Source organism: Notolepis coatsorum, assembly GCF_963971535.1.
Source record: "Notolepis coatsorum genome assembly, chromosome: 18".
In the NCBI taxonomy this organism is placed as follows: domain Eukaryota; kingdom Metazoa; phylum Chordata; class Actinopteri; order Aulopiformes; family Paralepididae; genus Notolepis; species Notolepis coatsorum.
Window position 1 is genome coordinate 38042966 of NC_140182.1, and position 17978 is coordinate 38060943.

General features: G+C 43.6%; 1 protein-coding gene across 1 annotated transcript in view; it reads right to left on the bottom strand.

The window, feature by feature from the left end:
- Positions 1-4906: 4906 nt before the first annotated feature.
- The window catches only part of agk (acylglycerol kinase), a 47580-nt gene continuing 34508 nt past the window's right edge, over positions 4907-17978 (bottom strand). Inside the window, exons 13-14 of the mRNA XM_084334589.1 lie at positions 8024-8108; positions 4907-5427 (exon numbers count right to left, since the gene is read on the bottom strand). Coding sequence (XP_084190715.1) covers positions 5290-5427; positions 8024-8108 — 223 coding nt within the window. The 3' untranslated portion in view covers positions 4907-5289. The remainder of the gene's footprint in view (positions 5428-8023; positions 8109-17978) is intronic.

Genomic DNA, 17978 nt, shown 5'->3' on the forward strand with positions numbered 1-17978 from the left:
TTCTCTACTTTTTCTCCTCCTATTTTTCTGTATTTTTCTCCCATCCCAATTTAGTCGTTATGCCAATTCCCCCCTCCCCTTCCTGGTCATTGCGTGCATTTGCCCCCTACTTGCCGGTCTAGGGAGCCCTGAAGTCTATCGGATGCTTCCTCCGATACATAGGAGACAGCCAGCAGCCTCTTTTCACCTGACAGCGCGGACTCTCATTGGTGAAGTGTAACGTGTGGAAGGATCACACTACCTTCACCAGTTCCTTCCCTCGCTGTGCAGGCGCCCTGACCGACCTGTAGGAGTCGCTGTTTACAACGACCAGGATACCACCCACCGGCTTCCCTCCCGCTGACATTGCCAATTGTGTCAGTATGACGACCGGCCAAGCCGGAGGCACTGCTGACAGCCGGATTCAATACCAGTGTCTCTGTGGTGGTAAACAGACGCTAAGTCCGCTGCGCTACCCGGCCGCTGAAATGTTGCTGTTGTTAAAGTGTTGATTCTCATCCACAGGGAGTGATTGACTCATCACAGCACGTTCTGACGGAGAGAGTGAAAGTGGATACGTTGCTAAAAAAATATATATAATTCGTACCTTCATCCCTGCATGGGTTGTCAAACAACCACACACAGGATAATGTGCTTTCAGATCCCTCGGTTAGTTTGATCAGTCACATTGCACATGTTAATGGTGAAATCCAGACTTGTTTTCTGTAGTGTAGTGCAGGGTTGTCACTAAATGGCCAAGCCGCAAAGTAAAATCGATAATTTAGGTTGGGGTGGGACGTGAGGTCTCCACTGAGGTTAAGGTTAGGGGTAAGGGTTGGGTTCATAAGCTACTTTTTTAGATGAAAATGATGACTAGTGAGTTGCAGCTTGGCAGACGAGGAACGACCGCAGTGTAGTGTGTTACACGTTCTAACGTGATTTTGTTGTGATCGACAGCGGTGATCTGGTTAAAAAGGTGAATGAATGTGATTCTATGACGGTAACCCATCTTGAATGCTGCATCACGTCCACAGCTGGATTTGCTTTCTTAAGACGGACTGTGACGTCTTTTCCCTTGTGTTCCACCAACACAGGGACTTTCAATCAAAGTGATACGATACTGAAGAAGTTTTTTTAGTGCGAGCCATCAAGTGATCATGAATTGGGAGGGTTTTTCTGTGTGCTGTAGAGTTACCCTGGATAGGTTTTCCTTCTTCCTCATCCACATCGTATGTCTGGTCGATCGATGGGAACTACCTGTATGTGCAGAAGAGTAGCGGTCTTGTGTGCGATCCAACCGGTCTTATAGGCCAGATGGCAGATGCAGGATAAAGGTCAATAGACGGAAGCAAGGAAAGATCCATTATCTACACACTGGATTACAGCTTCCAGTGCTTCATAAAATAAAAGACAATGCTGATTTCTATTTTGCACATAATCTCACATGCATCCAAAAACTCAGTTTTACACACATTCATTTAGTGTGACAGTTATTGAGAGTAAATGAGTTTGAATATGGCCACCAGTGATGTCGTCTGGGACATTGAGTCCTTAGGTTGTGTTAAATACAGCTCCATGAAATGACAAGGTATTGCTATATTAATTTTTTTACATCTATAACATTGAATTGAGCTGTAATTAACACAACGCAAGGATTCAATGTCCCAGATGACATCACCGGTGGCCATATTCAAACTTTATTCTCAATAGCTGTCAAACTAAATGAATGTGTGTAAAAAGGAGTTTTGGGATGCATGCGAGATTCATGTGCAAAATGAATCGACATAATTTTTTTGTCAAGTGCCCCTTTAATAACACTGTCTGTTACTGAGCCTGCTTGTTTGTTTTTTTGTTTGTCCCCTTTTATATGGGCAAAGGTTTCAACCGAACATGGTCCTATATGAAAGCTCTGGGAGATGTAATCTAGTGGATGAAGCTGTTGGGTTGAGAGAGCATGGATGAAGCTGTTTTCCTGTTGATCGTTCCTCTCCACTTGTCTGTCTCTGTGACAGAGGGTCCCTTTGTGTTGAGGCTGGGGGTTGGGGGTGATGTCATCATGGCCAAGACCCCCTCTTCCAGCTGAGGCTTCCTCTCTCCCTTCGCTGTGGATCCCACTCTGGAGACCTGGAGATGAGGGTCTTTCTTTTTTCTTTTCCTCCTGGCAGATTGACACCTAAGTCAATACCATACAGATGTCACTATAGTCACACGACGTGAGTATTAAGTCTGGCTTCATGTAGAATCAGAGAATAGGCATGGATTAGGACCAGGATTTTTTTTTTTACCTCAACCACCTGGATGTTCATCCCGACTGTTTAAGAAAAGGAATTAGTTTGTCCAGTAAATGTTCTGACTCTTAACCCTTTCACTGCCGCACTACAGAAGGTTAACCGTCTGTAGTGTGATAGTAAAGGGTTAACCTTCTGTAGTGTGGCAGTGAAAGGGTTAAGTGAAAAGGACACATTGATTTTAGTGCAGGTGCAAAAATGCGGCTTTGAGATTTGAGTTGATCATTATTTATTTATTTTTGATCAAATCTTGAGTTGCTCATTATTGATTTTTATCGGTTGTTCAGTCGTTAGCTAATGATGTGTCAACTCTTTCCCCCCACAATGTGACAAATATCTGGAGAAGAACGATAACCAACTAAAGGGAAAAAAATCCCTTTAAAAGGAAATGTGAATCTTTCAAACTTCAGTCACTACCGAATCGGTGATGATTATTTGTTCTGCGGATTAAGCTTAATTATCCTTTGACTCCCACGACCGGCCCCATTGTGGCTGTTGCAGTTGATTCCGATAGGTCCCTGTACTCTTCAGCACACAGATGTGTCCTGATGGTGGTGTTTGACGATGGTGTTTGCTTTACAGGTGTGTGTGTGTGTGTGTGTGTGTGTGTGTGTGTTTGTATGCAATGTACGTACTGTCGGTCGTACATGGAGGACGCAACACGCCATCGTGTCAAACGCCTTCTCTGAGGAGTCGCTCGACGAGACTTTACCAGCATCGCTAATGATAACTTGTTTGTACAGTGCGTCACCTCACTGAATGTCAATAGAGGGCAAATTCTGTATTTCACAACCACACCAATATCTACTTGCAACTGACATGTATGTAACCGTTTCTCTTCTACTATAATAACTGCAATATGAATCAATACTGTACTCACAATAATGCAACTAACTACAATGTGATCAATAGTGTCGCCAATATACACTGTAAAAGGTAAATGTACATGACATGTGAGAAACCTAGCATGAACCTGAACTGACTTCAGGCCTGTTGATTCCACGTTACTGCCGTTCTAAAACAATAAAACATTGCTTCTGATATTCTGTTGAGTGTTATATACTGGTAATATGGCTGAGGTTTCAGTTGAGTTACACCAGAGGTTGCCAAGTGTTTTAAAGGTGCTATATATAACATTGAGCCACTAGATGTCCCACTAGAGCACCAGCATGTTTCAACTAGCAGCACGTTTATCCAATCAGGTGCATTCCACATGGGGAGATGGGAAGTAGGGAGGGGCTACATGCACGCAACATGTAAACATTCATTTGACCCACCAACATTTTTTGTATTGAAATTATTTATCAATTTCTTTGGGGGAAAAGTTATACTTATTGTGCACCTTTCTAAAAGCTCTGGATGTAATATTAACTCATTCCCCGCCAACAACGAGTATACTTGTTATTTGATAGTTTTTCCTTTTTTTCCGATTTTAATATTCTATTCAATGTCACAGACCTGTATGTTGCCGTTAAGGCATACTGGAATGCAGAGGGTGCAGTACCGGCCAGATCCTGCCAGGTGGCAGTATCGAGAGTGCAGTAAACCCTGTTCCAGACCGGGTGTTACGTTTAAACCACTCCGGGCGCAGTTTTTTAGTACAGGGAAGCCTAGAGATTCACTTGGTCGCATGTGTTGTGCCGTATTATGTCGTGGACCAGATGGACATCAGATGGCGATCAAACAATTGGAATATTCTTTTTGGAATACCCCCAACCTCAGGTAAGGACTATCGGACGTCAATTCCAGCTTGATCCTGCAAGGATTTCGTACCGATCCGGCTGATCGGCGTGTGTGGTGTTCATAACGAATGCCGTTACTGGCAATCAAAGAATCAGAAACGACGCCCCCCCTTTCATGCATTCATGATGAAACATAATACCTATTATATACAGTTGATTTGGAAATAGTAGCGTGTCCAGGGATGAAACGCCAATGTTTTTAGTAGAATTCACGTAGCGCCATATAACTCAAGTTTCCCAGGAATTTGCCCGGATCATTCCGAAACTATACCTATATTCACCACGGGATAACACGCAAACGTATGAATGAAAAAAATTAAATTTGCATCTTGGACAGAAGATAGTTACTGTCAAATGACCATAGTAACGTATCGATAGCTATAATATAGATATAGCTCTACAAACAAGGTGACACACTATCTTTAAAGCGTGGCCTGGCTAGAACAGGATGAGGCTAGTCCCCGGCGGTCAATGAGTTGAGAAAATTATATAAAGATATAACATTTTTATCTTTAGCACCTTTAACTTCAAGGACCCAAAATACTGTACATAATCACTTATTTGAGAATATTCTGTCCCAGTGAACCTAACGGAATAGTTTGGTTTGTTTTCACACACATGACTCCATACATGTCTCTATACTGCAAGTATAAAGAGAACACTAAAAAGTGTCAAACCTGTGATCAAAGGTTTCCTACACATTTCTTTCACAGTTCTCTTTTCTAGTACAGGACCATTCCCCCGCTCTGCAGGGGAACCTCCAGTTCCAACCCGATTTGGAGCCGCTGTATTATAATAACATTTTCCTTGTTTGACTCGAGTCATACTCTTGAGTGTCCAGCAGGGCTCACCTCTCCCATAAAAACAAAACAAAAAAAACATGCCAAAATATTTTGTAAAATGGACAAATTGTTTAATTATCACATTTGGATGTATTTATATTACATATGCGATTATATTTGTAAACAAGATCTGCAGACAGACATTACTACACAGGGTTAACTACTTAGAAAAAAAGGAAAACAATCCTTGGTCCTTGTACAGAACATGTAACGTAACCCTCTTACATAATTGTCAAAAATAGCTCCAAATGAATATTTCATAACATTTACTGTAGCAGACGAGACGCTTTATTGAAGACCAGCAGTGTTTTACGATTCTTTTAAAAACAGCAGGGACAACATGGGCTCCGAGGTTCAAGGCTACCAGTCCATATAATTCTAGTATTTTTTTTCTCTTTAAAACTCTTCTCTGCTCGTCGCGTGTCCTGCTGCGTCTGTTCACTGTGTCTGCAGGACGAGGAGCTGCTCCCGGCGCTCGGCGCTGATGAAGAAGCGCAGTTTCCGTGGCAACAGTCTCACCTCCACCGGCATGGCCTCGTACTCCTCGTTGTCGATGTTGTAGAAGCCTCCTCCGCCCTGCCGTTAGTTAGAGACAGGAGTTGAAAATATTAAAGAGATTAGAGTTAGGCCTCGTGTCCACAGAGCATCTTTTTCTAAGCGCCTGTCTTTTTTCAATTGTTCCCAGTGAGCAGATTGCTGTCACAGTGCTGTCATAGTGGCAGCATCTTCTTTCAGAGACCTATGTATTTTTTGTGCAGCTGCTCCAAGTGCTTTTGAAGTTGAAAACCTTCAAATGAACTTTTCAGAATGACGCCGCTGGAGCTACTGTACCAGCAGCCTTTCTGCCAGAGACAAAGGTCGCATTCACACCAGAGCTGTTTGGTCCGCTTTAAACGCACCAGAGTTAATTTCCTCAGATAGTCCGCTTGGTTTGGGGTAGTGTGAAAGCTCATTCAAACTCTGGTGTGGAGCAAAAAAGCTAACTGGTCCGCCTGAAAACGTAGGTCTCGGTTCGCTTCCAAGTGAACCCTGGTTCGTACTTTTGTGGTGTGAATGCTCATCGGACCAAACGCAAGACCAAATAGGAAGTGACCCGATAAACTGTGCATCTTGAGTAGAAGGAAACAAAACAAACACAGCGGCGTGCACTGCAAAACAAGCACGTGTGGAACACGTCTCGTGGACAGACGTGGGCGAATGAGGAGGTAAAAGCTCTGATAGAAATATGGTCAGACGAGCTAATTAAACAGCTGCTTGTGGCCACAAAAACAACAAGGTGTACAAGTTGTTTAGCGAGAGAATGATGGCAATGAGCTTCAATCGAACAATCGACCAATGTCACATCAAAGTAAAAAAACTGCGTCAGCATTTCAGCAATATATGAGAATAATGTGTGTGCGCTGGGCTGCTTCGCAGAATAATGTGGTGTGTATGTGTGTGCGCTGGGCTGCTTCGCAGAATAATGTGGTGTGTGTATGTGTGTGCGTTGGGCTGCTTCGCAGAATAATGTGGTGTATGTGTGTGCGCTGGGCTGGGCTGCTTCGCAGAATAATGTGGTATGTGTGTGCGCTGGGCTGCTTCGCAGAATAATGTGGTGTGTGTGTGCATGTGTGTGCGCTGGGCTGGGCTGCTTCGCAGAATAATGTGGTGTATGTGTGTGTGCTGGGCTGCTTCGCAGAATAATGTGGTGTATGTGTGTGTGCTGGGCTGCTTCGCAGAATAATGTGGTGTGTGTGTGCATGTGTGTGCGCTGGGCTGGGCTGCTTCGCAGAATAATGTGGTGTATGTGTGTGTGCTGGGCTGCTTCGCAGAATAATGTGGTGTGTGTGCATGTGTGTGCGCTGGGCTGCTTTGCAGAATAATGTGGTGTATGCGTGTGCGCTGGGCTGGGCTGCTTCGCAGAATAATGTGGTGTGTGTGTATGTGTGTGCGCTGGGCTGCTTCGCAGAATAATGTGGTGTGTGTGTATGTGTGTGCGCTGGGCTGCTTCGCAGAATAATGTGGTGTGTGTGCGCTGGGCTGGGCTGCTTCGCAGAATAATGTGGCGTGTGTGTATGTGTGTGCGCTGGGCTGCTTTGCAGGATAATGTGTGTATGTGTGTGCGCTGGGCTGCTTCGCAGAATAATGTGTGTATGTGTGTGCGCTGGGCTGGGCTGCTTCGCAGAATAATGTGGTGTACAGTATGTGTGTGCGCTGGGCTGGGCTGCTTTGCAGAATAATGTGGTATGTGTGTGCGCTGGGCTGCTTCGCAAAATAATGTGGTTTGTGTGTGTATGTGTGTGTGCTGGGCTGCTTCGCAGAATAATGTGGTGTGTGTATGTGCGCTGTAGAGTTGTCCCCGAAGCCTGTTTTGGGGATTCTATATATCCAATAGACGAGCGCCCTTTTCAATCGCCTGACATTGTTCAGAAAGTTTTGTGCACTTGACAAATTGCAGTGTGAAAGCAAACCGAACCAAATGAAGAATGCAACAATGTTGCAACTTCACCCCCCCGAATCGCACAGAGTCCACCAAACTATATGTGAAAGCGACCAAAGACACAGTGGACACAAGCCCTTGGCTTGAACTGAATCAGGGTATCTGCAGGGTTCAACAAGTTCAATTTAAGACTTTTTAATACCAATTTCACAACCGTACTAGCAACAGAAAACAACAAATAGCAACACTGAACTGTTTCCGTTGTGCACCTATTTAAATTCTCATGTGTTCCATACAAGCTCTCGCCAGACGCACCGAGCTCCTGGTGGCCCCGCACAAAACAACGACTCAAATACAAAAACATTTCATATATTTAATATTATATCTTCCGACAGCCGGGCTGCTCCCTGATTATTTTTTTATGTATACCTGTGCAAATTAAATGTAAGACTTTTAAATTACCTTTGAACCCTTTCACTACCAAATGGTTAACCCTTTCACTGACAATACAAAAGGTTAACCCTTTCACTGCCACACAACAAAGGGTTAACCCTTTCACAACCACACTACATAAGGTTAACCCTTTCACCACCACACTACAGACTGTTAACCTTCTGTAGTGTGGTAGTGAAAGGTTAACTTTCTGTAGTGTGGTAGTGAAAGGGTTATGGCCTTAAATTGAGAGACTTTTGTTTTTACTACCCTGTAGATACCCTGTGAATATGATCAGATGAGTTCCCGAGTCACACTGACCTCTGGCAGGTTGAGTTGACAAGCACTGGCTTCTAGTTTGGTGGACTTCTTAGTGAACAGGGCTGGATCCTCCTCTTTTTTAGCACTGTGGAAAAACAAAAGAGCACAAGTTACACACAAACAGCTCCACTTCGCCCAAAAACAACAAAGATTTATTTTGCACATAATCTCACGCATATCCCATGGCTCTAAACTGTTTTGCACACATTCATTTAGTTTCGACAGTTAAGATTCAAGAGGTTTATTCATCACATACATACATAGTTATTGAGAGTTAATGGGTTTCAATATTTCCTCCCATGATGTCATCAGAGGACACTGAATCCCTGTGTTGTGTTAAGTACAGCTCAATGAAATGATGTTTGATGTAGATGAAAAAATAGACATTGCAATAGAGATCGATATGTTTTCATCTACATCATTTAATTGAGCTGTAATTAACACAACACAAGGATTCAATGACCTCTGATGACGCTGCTGATACCGTTGGTGAACAATTTATACTTTCTGACCACTCGATTGGCCTTTCACAAAGGAAGCAATAGCAGAGTGTGTGTTCGTCAACTTTGTCCATGAAGTTGTCAAACAGAAATATCAGAGGCCAGGTGAAGTTGAAATGTTGCTGTTGTTAAAGTGTTGATTCCCATCCACAGGGAGTGATGACTCATCACAGTTCTGATGGAGAGAGTGAAAATGGATACGTTGCTAAAAAACTAACACACAGGATAAAGTGCTTTCAGATCCCTTGGTTAGTTTGATCACAGTCACATTGCACATGTTAATGGTGACATCCAGACTCGTATTCTGTAGTGTAGTGCAGGGTTGTCACTAAATGGCCAAGCCGCAAAGTAAAATCAATGATTACGGTAGGGGTTGGGTTCATAAGCAACCTTTTTAGGATAGAATAATGGTGAGTTCCGGCGTAGTTTAGTGTTACGCGTTCTAACTTGATTTTGTTGTGATCAACAGCTGTGATCTGGTTAAAAAGTTAATGAACGTGATTCTATGACAGTAACCCATCTTGAATGCTGCATCACCACCACAGCTGGACTTGCTTTCTTAGACGGACTGTGACGTTGTTTTCCTTGTGTTCCACCAACACGGGGACTTTCAATCAAAGTTGTGTTAATTACAGCTCAATGAAATTATGTATACCAAATACCAATCCCTATTGCAATTTCATCAAAGATCAAACATAATTTCATGGCGGCAAGGTGGTGCAGTAGGCAAGGCGCTCACCACCAATGCAGGAGACGCTGGGTTCGAGCCCAGCTCTCTGCATTGCTATCAGCTTGGCTGGTCGTTCATACTAATACAATTGGCAGTATTAGGGGGTGGGAAGCTGATGGGTGGGGATCGGACGTTGTGGACAGCGACTCCTACAGGTCGGTTGGTGCGCCTGCGCAGCAGAATCAGGAAGTGACGGGGGCGGCGTGCCCTCCAAACGCAGACCCCCGACACAGAGATCGCGCTGTGCAGGTGAAAAGATGCGACTGCTGCTTCCTCGAGTACCGGAGGGGACACGTGATGTAAGGCTTAGTCCACATTGCAGCCGGCTTGTGGGAGGCATGGCCTAACAGCGTTCGAGACAGGGGAGGGTAGAATTGGACGATACGAAATTGGGATGGGAGAAAAATAGAAAATGGGAGAAAAAGTAGACCAAAAAAAAACGAAGGTTCGAACGTCCGTTCGAAAAACCCTGACGAAGTTTGAATCACTTTATTTAAACTGAGGATTTAGTTTGAGGATATATATATAAAAAAAAATTTATAACAATTTTTTTTTAACTTTTTTAATTAAAAACGAAGGTTCGAACGTCCGTTCGAAGAACCCTGGCGAAGTTTGAATCCCAAAACAGGCTTTGGGGACAGCCTTACCAAACACTATTTATATTATTCAAATGGTACTCAAACATGTTCCGTTGTGATGTCACAGTATGTCATAATAGAACATTCTAGAACATTTGTGCTGTCACAGTATGATGTCATAATAGCACATTCTAGAACATTTGTGATGTGTCACAGTAAGATGTCATAATAGCACATTCTAGAACATTTGTGATGTCACAGTATGTCATAATCAAACATTCTAGAACATTTGTGATGTCACAGTATGATGTGATAATAGAACATTCTAGAACATTTGTGATGTCACAGTATGATGTCATAATAGAACATTCTAGAACATTTGTGTATCTATATATATTCAACAACTCACAGGTTCTCATTGGAGATGGAGGGTTCCCCCTCTTGGGGGGGCCCTCCAAGAGAGGAGATGATGTTTGTATTGTGATTGTATGACAAGAGGAGCAGAGAAGAAGGAGACAGAGACGATAGAAATGTGTTTTGAAGATGAGAAGAAGAAGAAGAGGAGTGTAAACTTTCTCAAGTGTGGACGAAGCAAGAATTGTGGAGGGCAGTAATACGCCACGATGCGTCTACACTGCCGGAAATTCAAATAAGAAGAAGAAGAAGAAGATCTCACAGGACAGGGCGGCTACGTGGCGTAGTGGGCAAGGCACTCGCCACGAAATGCTGGAGACGCTGGGTTCGTCAGTTCGAGCCCAGCGCTCCACATTTGCTTTCAGTTTAGCTGGTCGTCCGTACTAATACACATTGGCCGTATTAGGGGGTGGGAAACTGATGCGTGGGGATCGGGCGTTGTGGACAGCGACTCCTACAGGTCGGTTGGTGCGCCTGCGCAGTAGAATCAGGAAGTGTCGGGGGCAGCGTGAGCCTCCCACGCGTTACTCCTCGCCACTGAGAGATCGAGCTGCGCAGGTGAAAAGATGCGACTGCTGTTACCTCAAGTACCGGAGGGGACTTGTGCTATGTATGACTTAGTCCACATTGCAGCCGGCTTGTGGGAGGCAAGAAACAGTGTCCGTGACAGGGGAGGGTTGAATTGGATGATACGAAATTGGGATGGGAGAAAATATAGAAAATGGGAGAAAAAAAGTGAAAAAAAAAAAAAAATCTCACAGGACACCGAGCATGTAAGACGTGCTTTTCGCCGCTCTATCGTTTTGTGACAGATTTCAATTATAAATGGTCCTTTAAACACTTTGTATGCCACTCACGGCTTTTCTCGGGTTTACGCCCCGACTGTTGAATGCCACGGTCACGAGTATTCTCTGGTATTTTTTATTTATTTTTTTTATTAGCGTTCTGAAATCATATTGCATCACGCAAGCCTACCGTTGGAGATCCAGGGACCGCCGGCGCTCAGATGTGAAAAAAGCGCCCCCTATCGTCTCCCAGATGGTAAATCACCCTTTTGGAATGGACTCAATGAAAGTGAATGGGAGAACGGATTTCTGACTCCACATTTTACTTCTCACTGATGCAGCCAGGGTCTACCAGAGTTCATTCTGGAGCCTCTGAGCCACAGCGAATATGGGTTATACTGTACACACGATGGATAAATACATTTATCGATTATTTCGAATGGCGATCGGAAATTGGAATAAACCATTTGGATACCATCTGACCTCAGGTAAGGAATCTATGTTATCAGTGTTAGGATAATCAGACTCGTTTTCACGGATATATAAGCGTTTATGTGATATGGCTGTTTTGACTGTAAAAGCCATGAGGAAATAAGAGCAGCGATTATCAGCGCACGGCACGAGCGTGCGTGCGCACACATTATACTATCGATCATCTAGCGTTTATTTGAAAACGATTCATAAATAGACCGACAAATGACAACGTTCTGGAATATTCCAGTAAAAGGCGATTATCATAGGCATGGGTTGTTTTTTCCCCGAAAACGGGTGATTTTCAAAATGCTATCAAACGGAAATGAAGCGATAAAAAAACAATCTGCCTTGCCAATGTTGACTGGAAAATGATTCTTTGATAAGCGATGGGCATATTAGACACATAGCCATAATTTAAAACATGTATTAGGCGATATTAACGTTAACATTGGCCGTGGATGGTGGCATTCAACGGGGTAAAAAGGAAAACACGGCTGGCACTGAAAGTGTTAACAACGTTTTTTCTTTTGGGACTTTGGACACTGGACAACGTATGTTCATTTACCAGTCAGACATACTTTTTCTACACTTTAAATCGTCCATGCCTCCTGTTAAACCCAAATTAAGAACCATGCGTGCAGGACAGCAAACAATCTTCCAATTGTTTGATCAGCCATCCCCACCGCACGCGCCAGCTGCTAACATGGACAGCGGCAGCGCCTCTGATCTAGGGGCCTTTCGCTTCAATCCTATTCGAGGCGGCGCGGGAGGCGTGCGCCACGCGCATTGTCACAGAAATACAATTGAATATCTGCATTCTTACCACAGATATAGATGTTGTTCAACCAGCTGTGTCTTTATCTGCAAATTAACGCCCAACCCCCCTGTCTGTATGTTTGTTTATACCTATAACTATTACAATGTTGCATCATAATAATAATAATAATAATAATAGCAGGATATAGCAGTCATTAACACTTTAATCGCCATGGGTTAAATTCATAATTTACCATCCCTCGCCAGCTCTATTTGTCTATGGAGAAGTTCCCCTTCTTTGCAGGGCTATAACTTTTTAAATTCTATTGCTAAATTGCCATTATTATGGCCCATTCAATGTCCTATATGTATTGTTCAGGGTGTAGCAACGTTAAACTTTTTCATTCACATATTCATACTAAAATATGGTCTAAAGTATAAGTATGTTTTTATCGTTTTCTGCAGCTTTCTTCAGAACGTGATTTATAGCCCTAAATGCATTATATTGATGATCAAATACAGTTTGGTAGGAATCTGTGCGAGATAAAAAGTTTCAACTGGACGTGCTTCTAGAAGTTTCTACGTATCATCTGATGATGACCGGATGGGCGGGGGATCGTTTATAATTCCGTGGGCAGCGTTAGATGATTCATCCAGAGTGGGTCATATGTTCATCAGATCAGTTAGTATAGAATACGTTAGAAAATAACGCTGAATCTTACCGTGGCTTCCTCGCGCCGCTGGCAGATGAGCGTGGAACAGATTTTTTTCTATTATGGGATGTAGAAATGCCTGATCCATTTCCAGGTTGTATAATAGTATATACGTCCAAATAACGTTGTTTATTGAGTTAGGGCGAGCGATCTATTATCCAATGTTTCAAGATGGAGTCGCGGGAGCTATAGCGAGTGGCCGGACCACATATGGATGAGCACTACCGGTTCAAAGGTTAATATCCGGTTGGCGATCTGCCGATCGACCACCAGATGGCGCTCTTGAACCGCTAGAGAGTTGAGGAGATCAGCAGTGTGTCTCAGGGCTCCGGAAAGGAAATATGATTTCGATGACAGATTTTTTAAATATTGACATCAAAGACGAGTTACGGCGTCTTCGGCAGAATGAGCATGGCTCGGAATGACGTGAAAACTCGTCCGCGGCGATCATAGTGTTAAGTCAATCCACCTTGTCACCTATAATGACAAACGTTTTATTTGTTTCCTGACAGCTAATTATGATTATTATTATTATGATTGAACAGCAACCAGTAGGCTTATATCAGTGTATATTTTATTAACAGATTGCAGAATGGGTATACAATACAGTACAGCTCTATCTTTTTCTCTCTCTCTTTATTCTCCCTATGCCTTTCTTTCTCTCTCGTTTTCTCTCCATCTTTCAATAGATGTTGTTCAACCAGCTGTATCTTTCCCAATGCAAATAAACAATATTACTATAGTTAGTACCCCGCCCTGTCTGTCTGTTTGTTTGTCTCTCTGTCATATCTGGTTGCCTGTCTGTCTGTCTGTTTGTTTGTTTGTTTGTCTATCTGTCTATATCTGGTTGCCTGTCTATCCCGACAGAGACAGAGAGAGAGGAGGGGGAGAGAGAGAGGGAGAGAGAGAGAGCTCTTGATGCTGCTGGGGCTCCACGCTGCTCTTTTAGGAGTACAGTCACACTGATCATCATTCTAAAATGACTGACTTCGCATATAGAATAGGCATTTACAGCTGTCCCAATGTAAATGTGTCTTCCTCGTTGCGCTTCCGTGCGCTCAAGTCGTAGGTCCAGTGTGCCTGACCAGCCGCACGATCCCACGAGGGAGCCGCGCGTGAAATTCATTCGTTAGCAGTGTGCCCGTGCCGTTACAATCGATGCTGAACTCGCTGAAGGAAGATATTTGTGACAGAATTGACTCATTGGCAACTAACTTGAGAGCTGAAATCCATGCAGTGCGCACGGAGCTGGAGAATATTACCGAAACATTGCTGCTGAAAATAAATGAAAACGGGAAAACCATCTGCGAGTTGGACCGCGCGACGAGCAATCACAGTGACCAGCTCTCCTCGCTTGACTCCACTGTTAAGGAGCTCACGTCACAGGTGAAATTATTAACAGACAAATGTGAGGACCTAGAGGAGAGATCGAGGAGGAACAACCTTCGACTGGGGATACCTGAGGGCTTGGAGGGTCCGTGCCCAACAGAATTCATTGGCCGCTTACTCAAGAACCTACTGGGCCTGGATGATGAGCCCCTACTCGACAGAGCCCATCGCACTTTGCGGGCTAAACCCAAAGAGGGAGAGACGCCTCGTCCGCTCATCATCAGGGTCCACTTCTTTCATCTCCGAAACGAAATCCTACGTCGCATGACCTCCCGTGACACCCCTCTACTCTTCCAAGGCAAAAGGCTCTCCATTTTCCCTGATTACACCGTTGCTGTTTCCTAGAAGAAGGCTGCGTTTGGAGGAGTGAAACGTGAACTCCATGCCTGTCCTGGTATCAAGTTTGGGCTGATGTTTCCTGCGGTTCTGAAATTCACTCTGCCGAGTGGTTCAACGCACATGTTTGAAGACCCGACCGCCGCCTCGACTTTCATATACACTAAACTCAGAAAAGCGGTTCCCCAGACTGTAACCATCAGCTGAACGGCAAGTTCATAATTCATGTCCATATGGGCCTATACAGGCTATATTTCATTTTGAGACTACGATATCTCACAATATTAACATTTGTCACTTAACCACGGAAGGGGTGGTGTTTATCTCCCTTTCTCGTTTCTCTTAGGGGGTGTTAAGAGTTAGTAATAGTGGGTTATGCGCTCGTCAAATTCGAGGAGACGCATCAGCATGGGAGGGAGGGGGGAGGGAAGGGTTTGTTTACATTTACAGTTCTTTTTGTCGGATGTTTATACTGTTTTTTCTATGACTTGGCCACTGCACATAAAAAATACTATTAGGGCATACTTTTCGATGTACACTCAACACCAGTTTATGACTCAACCTAAAACCTCACAGCAGATTGGAGGAGTGGTAAAATGTACTAGTTGGAATTGTAAGGGCTTAAATCAGCCAATCAAACGTAGTAAAGTACTGGGGCATCTTCAGAATTTGGGGGTTCATATAGCTTTCCTCCAGGAAACTCATTTCAAGCTATCTGATTATACCAGACTACGTAAACGATGGGTTGGACTTGGACAAGTGTACCACTCATCATTTCAGAGCAGAGCTAGAGGTGTGGCAATTTTAATTCACAAATCAATAAATTGTATTTGCTCAGATGTTCTCTGACCCAAATGGTAGATTTGTGCTGGTAACTGGGAAGCTCTGCGGCACCCCAGTGATTATGCTTAATATCTACGGCCCTAACTGGGACAATAGCAAATTCTTTTGATCTGTGACCTCTCCACACATTATCTAATATTATGAGGAGACTTCAATTGTTGGCTTAATAATCCATCATTGGATCGCTCATCTACCAGAAATGCAGTACTTTCAAGCTCTGCTAAAACCATTCAATCTTTTATGGAAGAGTTTTCACTTTCAGACCCTTGGCGTTTTCACAACCCATCTAGCAGAGCATACTCATTCTTCTCTCATGTTCATCACACCTTCACTCGTATTGATTATTTCTTGATCGACAATCGGCTCATCTCATCAGTACTATCTTGCTCATATGATACTATTGTCATATCGGACCACTCATAGTCCTGATGGAATTGCAAATTAGGGGATGTGATAACACCTGACCACCCTGGCGACTGAATACTAGTTTGTTATCGAATGAAGATTGTTACTTTTATTTCCAAGCAGATAGATTTTCTTTGGATATCATTAAGACACCTGGGATCTCAGCTTCCTTACTATGGGAGACACTGAAGGCGTACTTAAGGGGACATTTTTTTTCTTACTGCACTTATGAGACTAGAGCCAGAAGGAAGAAATTAGATAATTTAACCAAACAGATCACTCAGATTGACAACGTTTACTCTATCGCTCCATCACCTGATTTATATAAGGAACGCCTATTGTTACAAGCAGAATTCGATACTCTGACTACCACCCATACCGAAAAATTACTATTCAAATCCAGATACAATTACTATGAACACTGAGATAAGGCGAATCAACTATTAGCTCATCAATTAAGACAGGCATCAGCTTCGCATCAAATACCACAAATCCAAACTCCAACAGGTAGAACTACAGATCCCAAAGAAATTAATGAACAATTTAAAAACTTCTACTCATCTCTCTATGCTGCAGAACAATCCACTGACCAGTCTGCCCCCTTTTTTTTTTATCCACTTTTTCTCCCATTTTTCTATATTTTTCTCCCATCCCAATTTCGTATCATCCAACATCATTCAACCCTCCCCTGTCACGGACGCCGTTTCTTGCCTCCCACAAGCCGGCTGCAATGTGGACTAAGTCATACATAGCACAAGTCCCCTCCGGTACTTGAGGTAACAGCAGTCGCATCTTTTCACCTGCGCAGCTCGATCTCTCAGTGGCGAGGAGTAACGCGTGGGAGGCTCACGCTGCCCCCGACACTTCCTGATTCTATTGCGCAGGCGCACCAACCGGCCTGTAGGAGTCGCTGTCCACAACGCCCGATCCCCACCCATCAGTTTCCCACCCCCTAATACGGCCAATGTGTATTAGTACGGACGACCAGCTAAACTGAAAGCAAATGTGGAGCGCTGGGCTCGAACTGACGGGCCCAGCGTCTCCAGCATTTCGTGGTGAGCGCCTTGCCCACTACGCCACGTAGCCACCCCTGACCAGTCTGCCTTTAGCAACTTTTTTGACTCTTGATATTCCTAAAGTTGTGTCAGTCAGTGGGGAAACTGGAGGAGCCTATCACAATAGAGGAGATTGAAGAGGCTGCTCACAACATGCAGGCAGGTAAATGCCCAGGCCCCGATGGTTACTCAATCAAATTCTATAGGACGTTTTTTGGTAAATTGGCACCACTTCTTATTGATATGTACAATGAATCCTTCTGCTTTTTTAAATTGCCCCATACACTTACTCAGGCCACAATTTCCTTAATCTTGAAGAAGAACAGAGACCCTCTCTTATGTGGGAGCTACCGTCCTATAAGTTTGCTATCCGTGGATTTAAAGCTTCTTTCCAAACTACTATCTATGCGTTTAGAATCTGTACTACCCTCTATTATTTCCCCAGATCAGACTGGAAGGCTTTTGACCGGGTGGAGTGGAGCTACCTATTTTACACCATGGAGAGATTTGGCTTGGGTAAAACATTTATCACTTGGGTGAAACTGCTTTATACCTCCCCTATAGCCTCAGTCAGAGCCAACAACACACATTCTGAATATTTTCCTCTCTTTCGCTCTACTCGGCAAGGCTGCAATTTGAGTCCTTTATTATTTAATATCGCAATAGAACCATTGGCCATTGCTCTCAGATCAAATCCTAACATAACTGGTATTCATAGGTTTGGCATCGAACAGAAGACTTCACTTTATGCGGATGACTTGCTTTTATATGTATCGAATCTCTCTGTCTCTATTCCAGCTGCACTTGACGTTTTCAGTTCATTCGGTGAAATATCAGGATATAAACTAAACTTAGATAAAAGTGAGCTATTCCCTCTGAATGCTGAAGGTCAAAATTACCCCTTGCATACTTTGCCCTTTAAAATGTCCCCACTTGGGAAATATCTTGGCATTCGTTTCACAGACAAATTTAAGGAT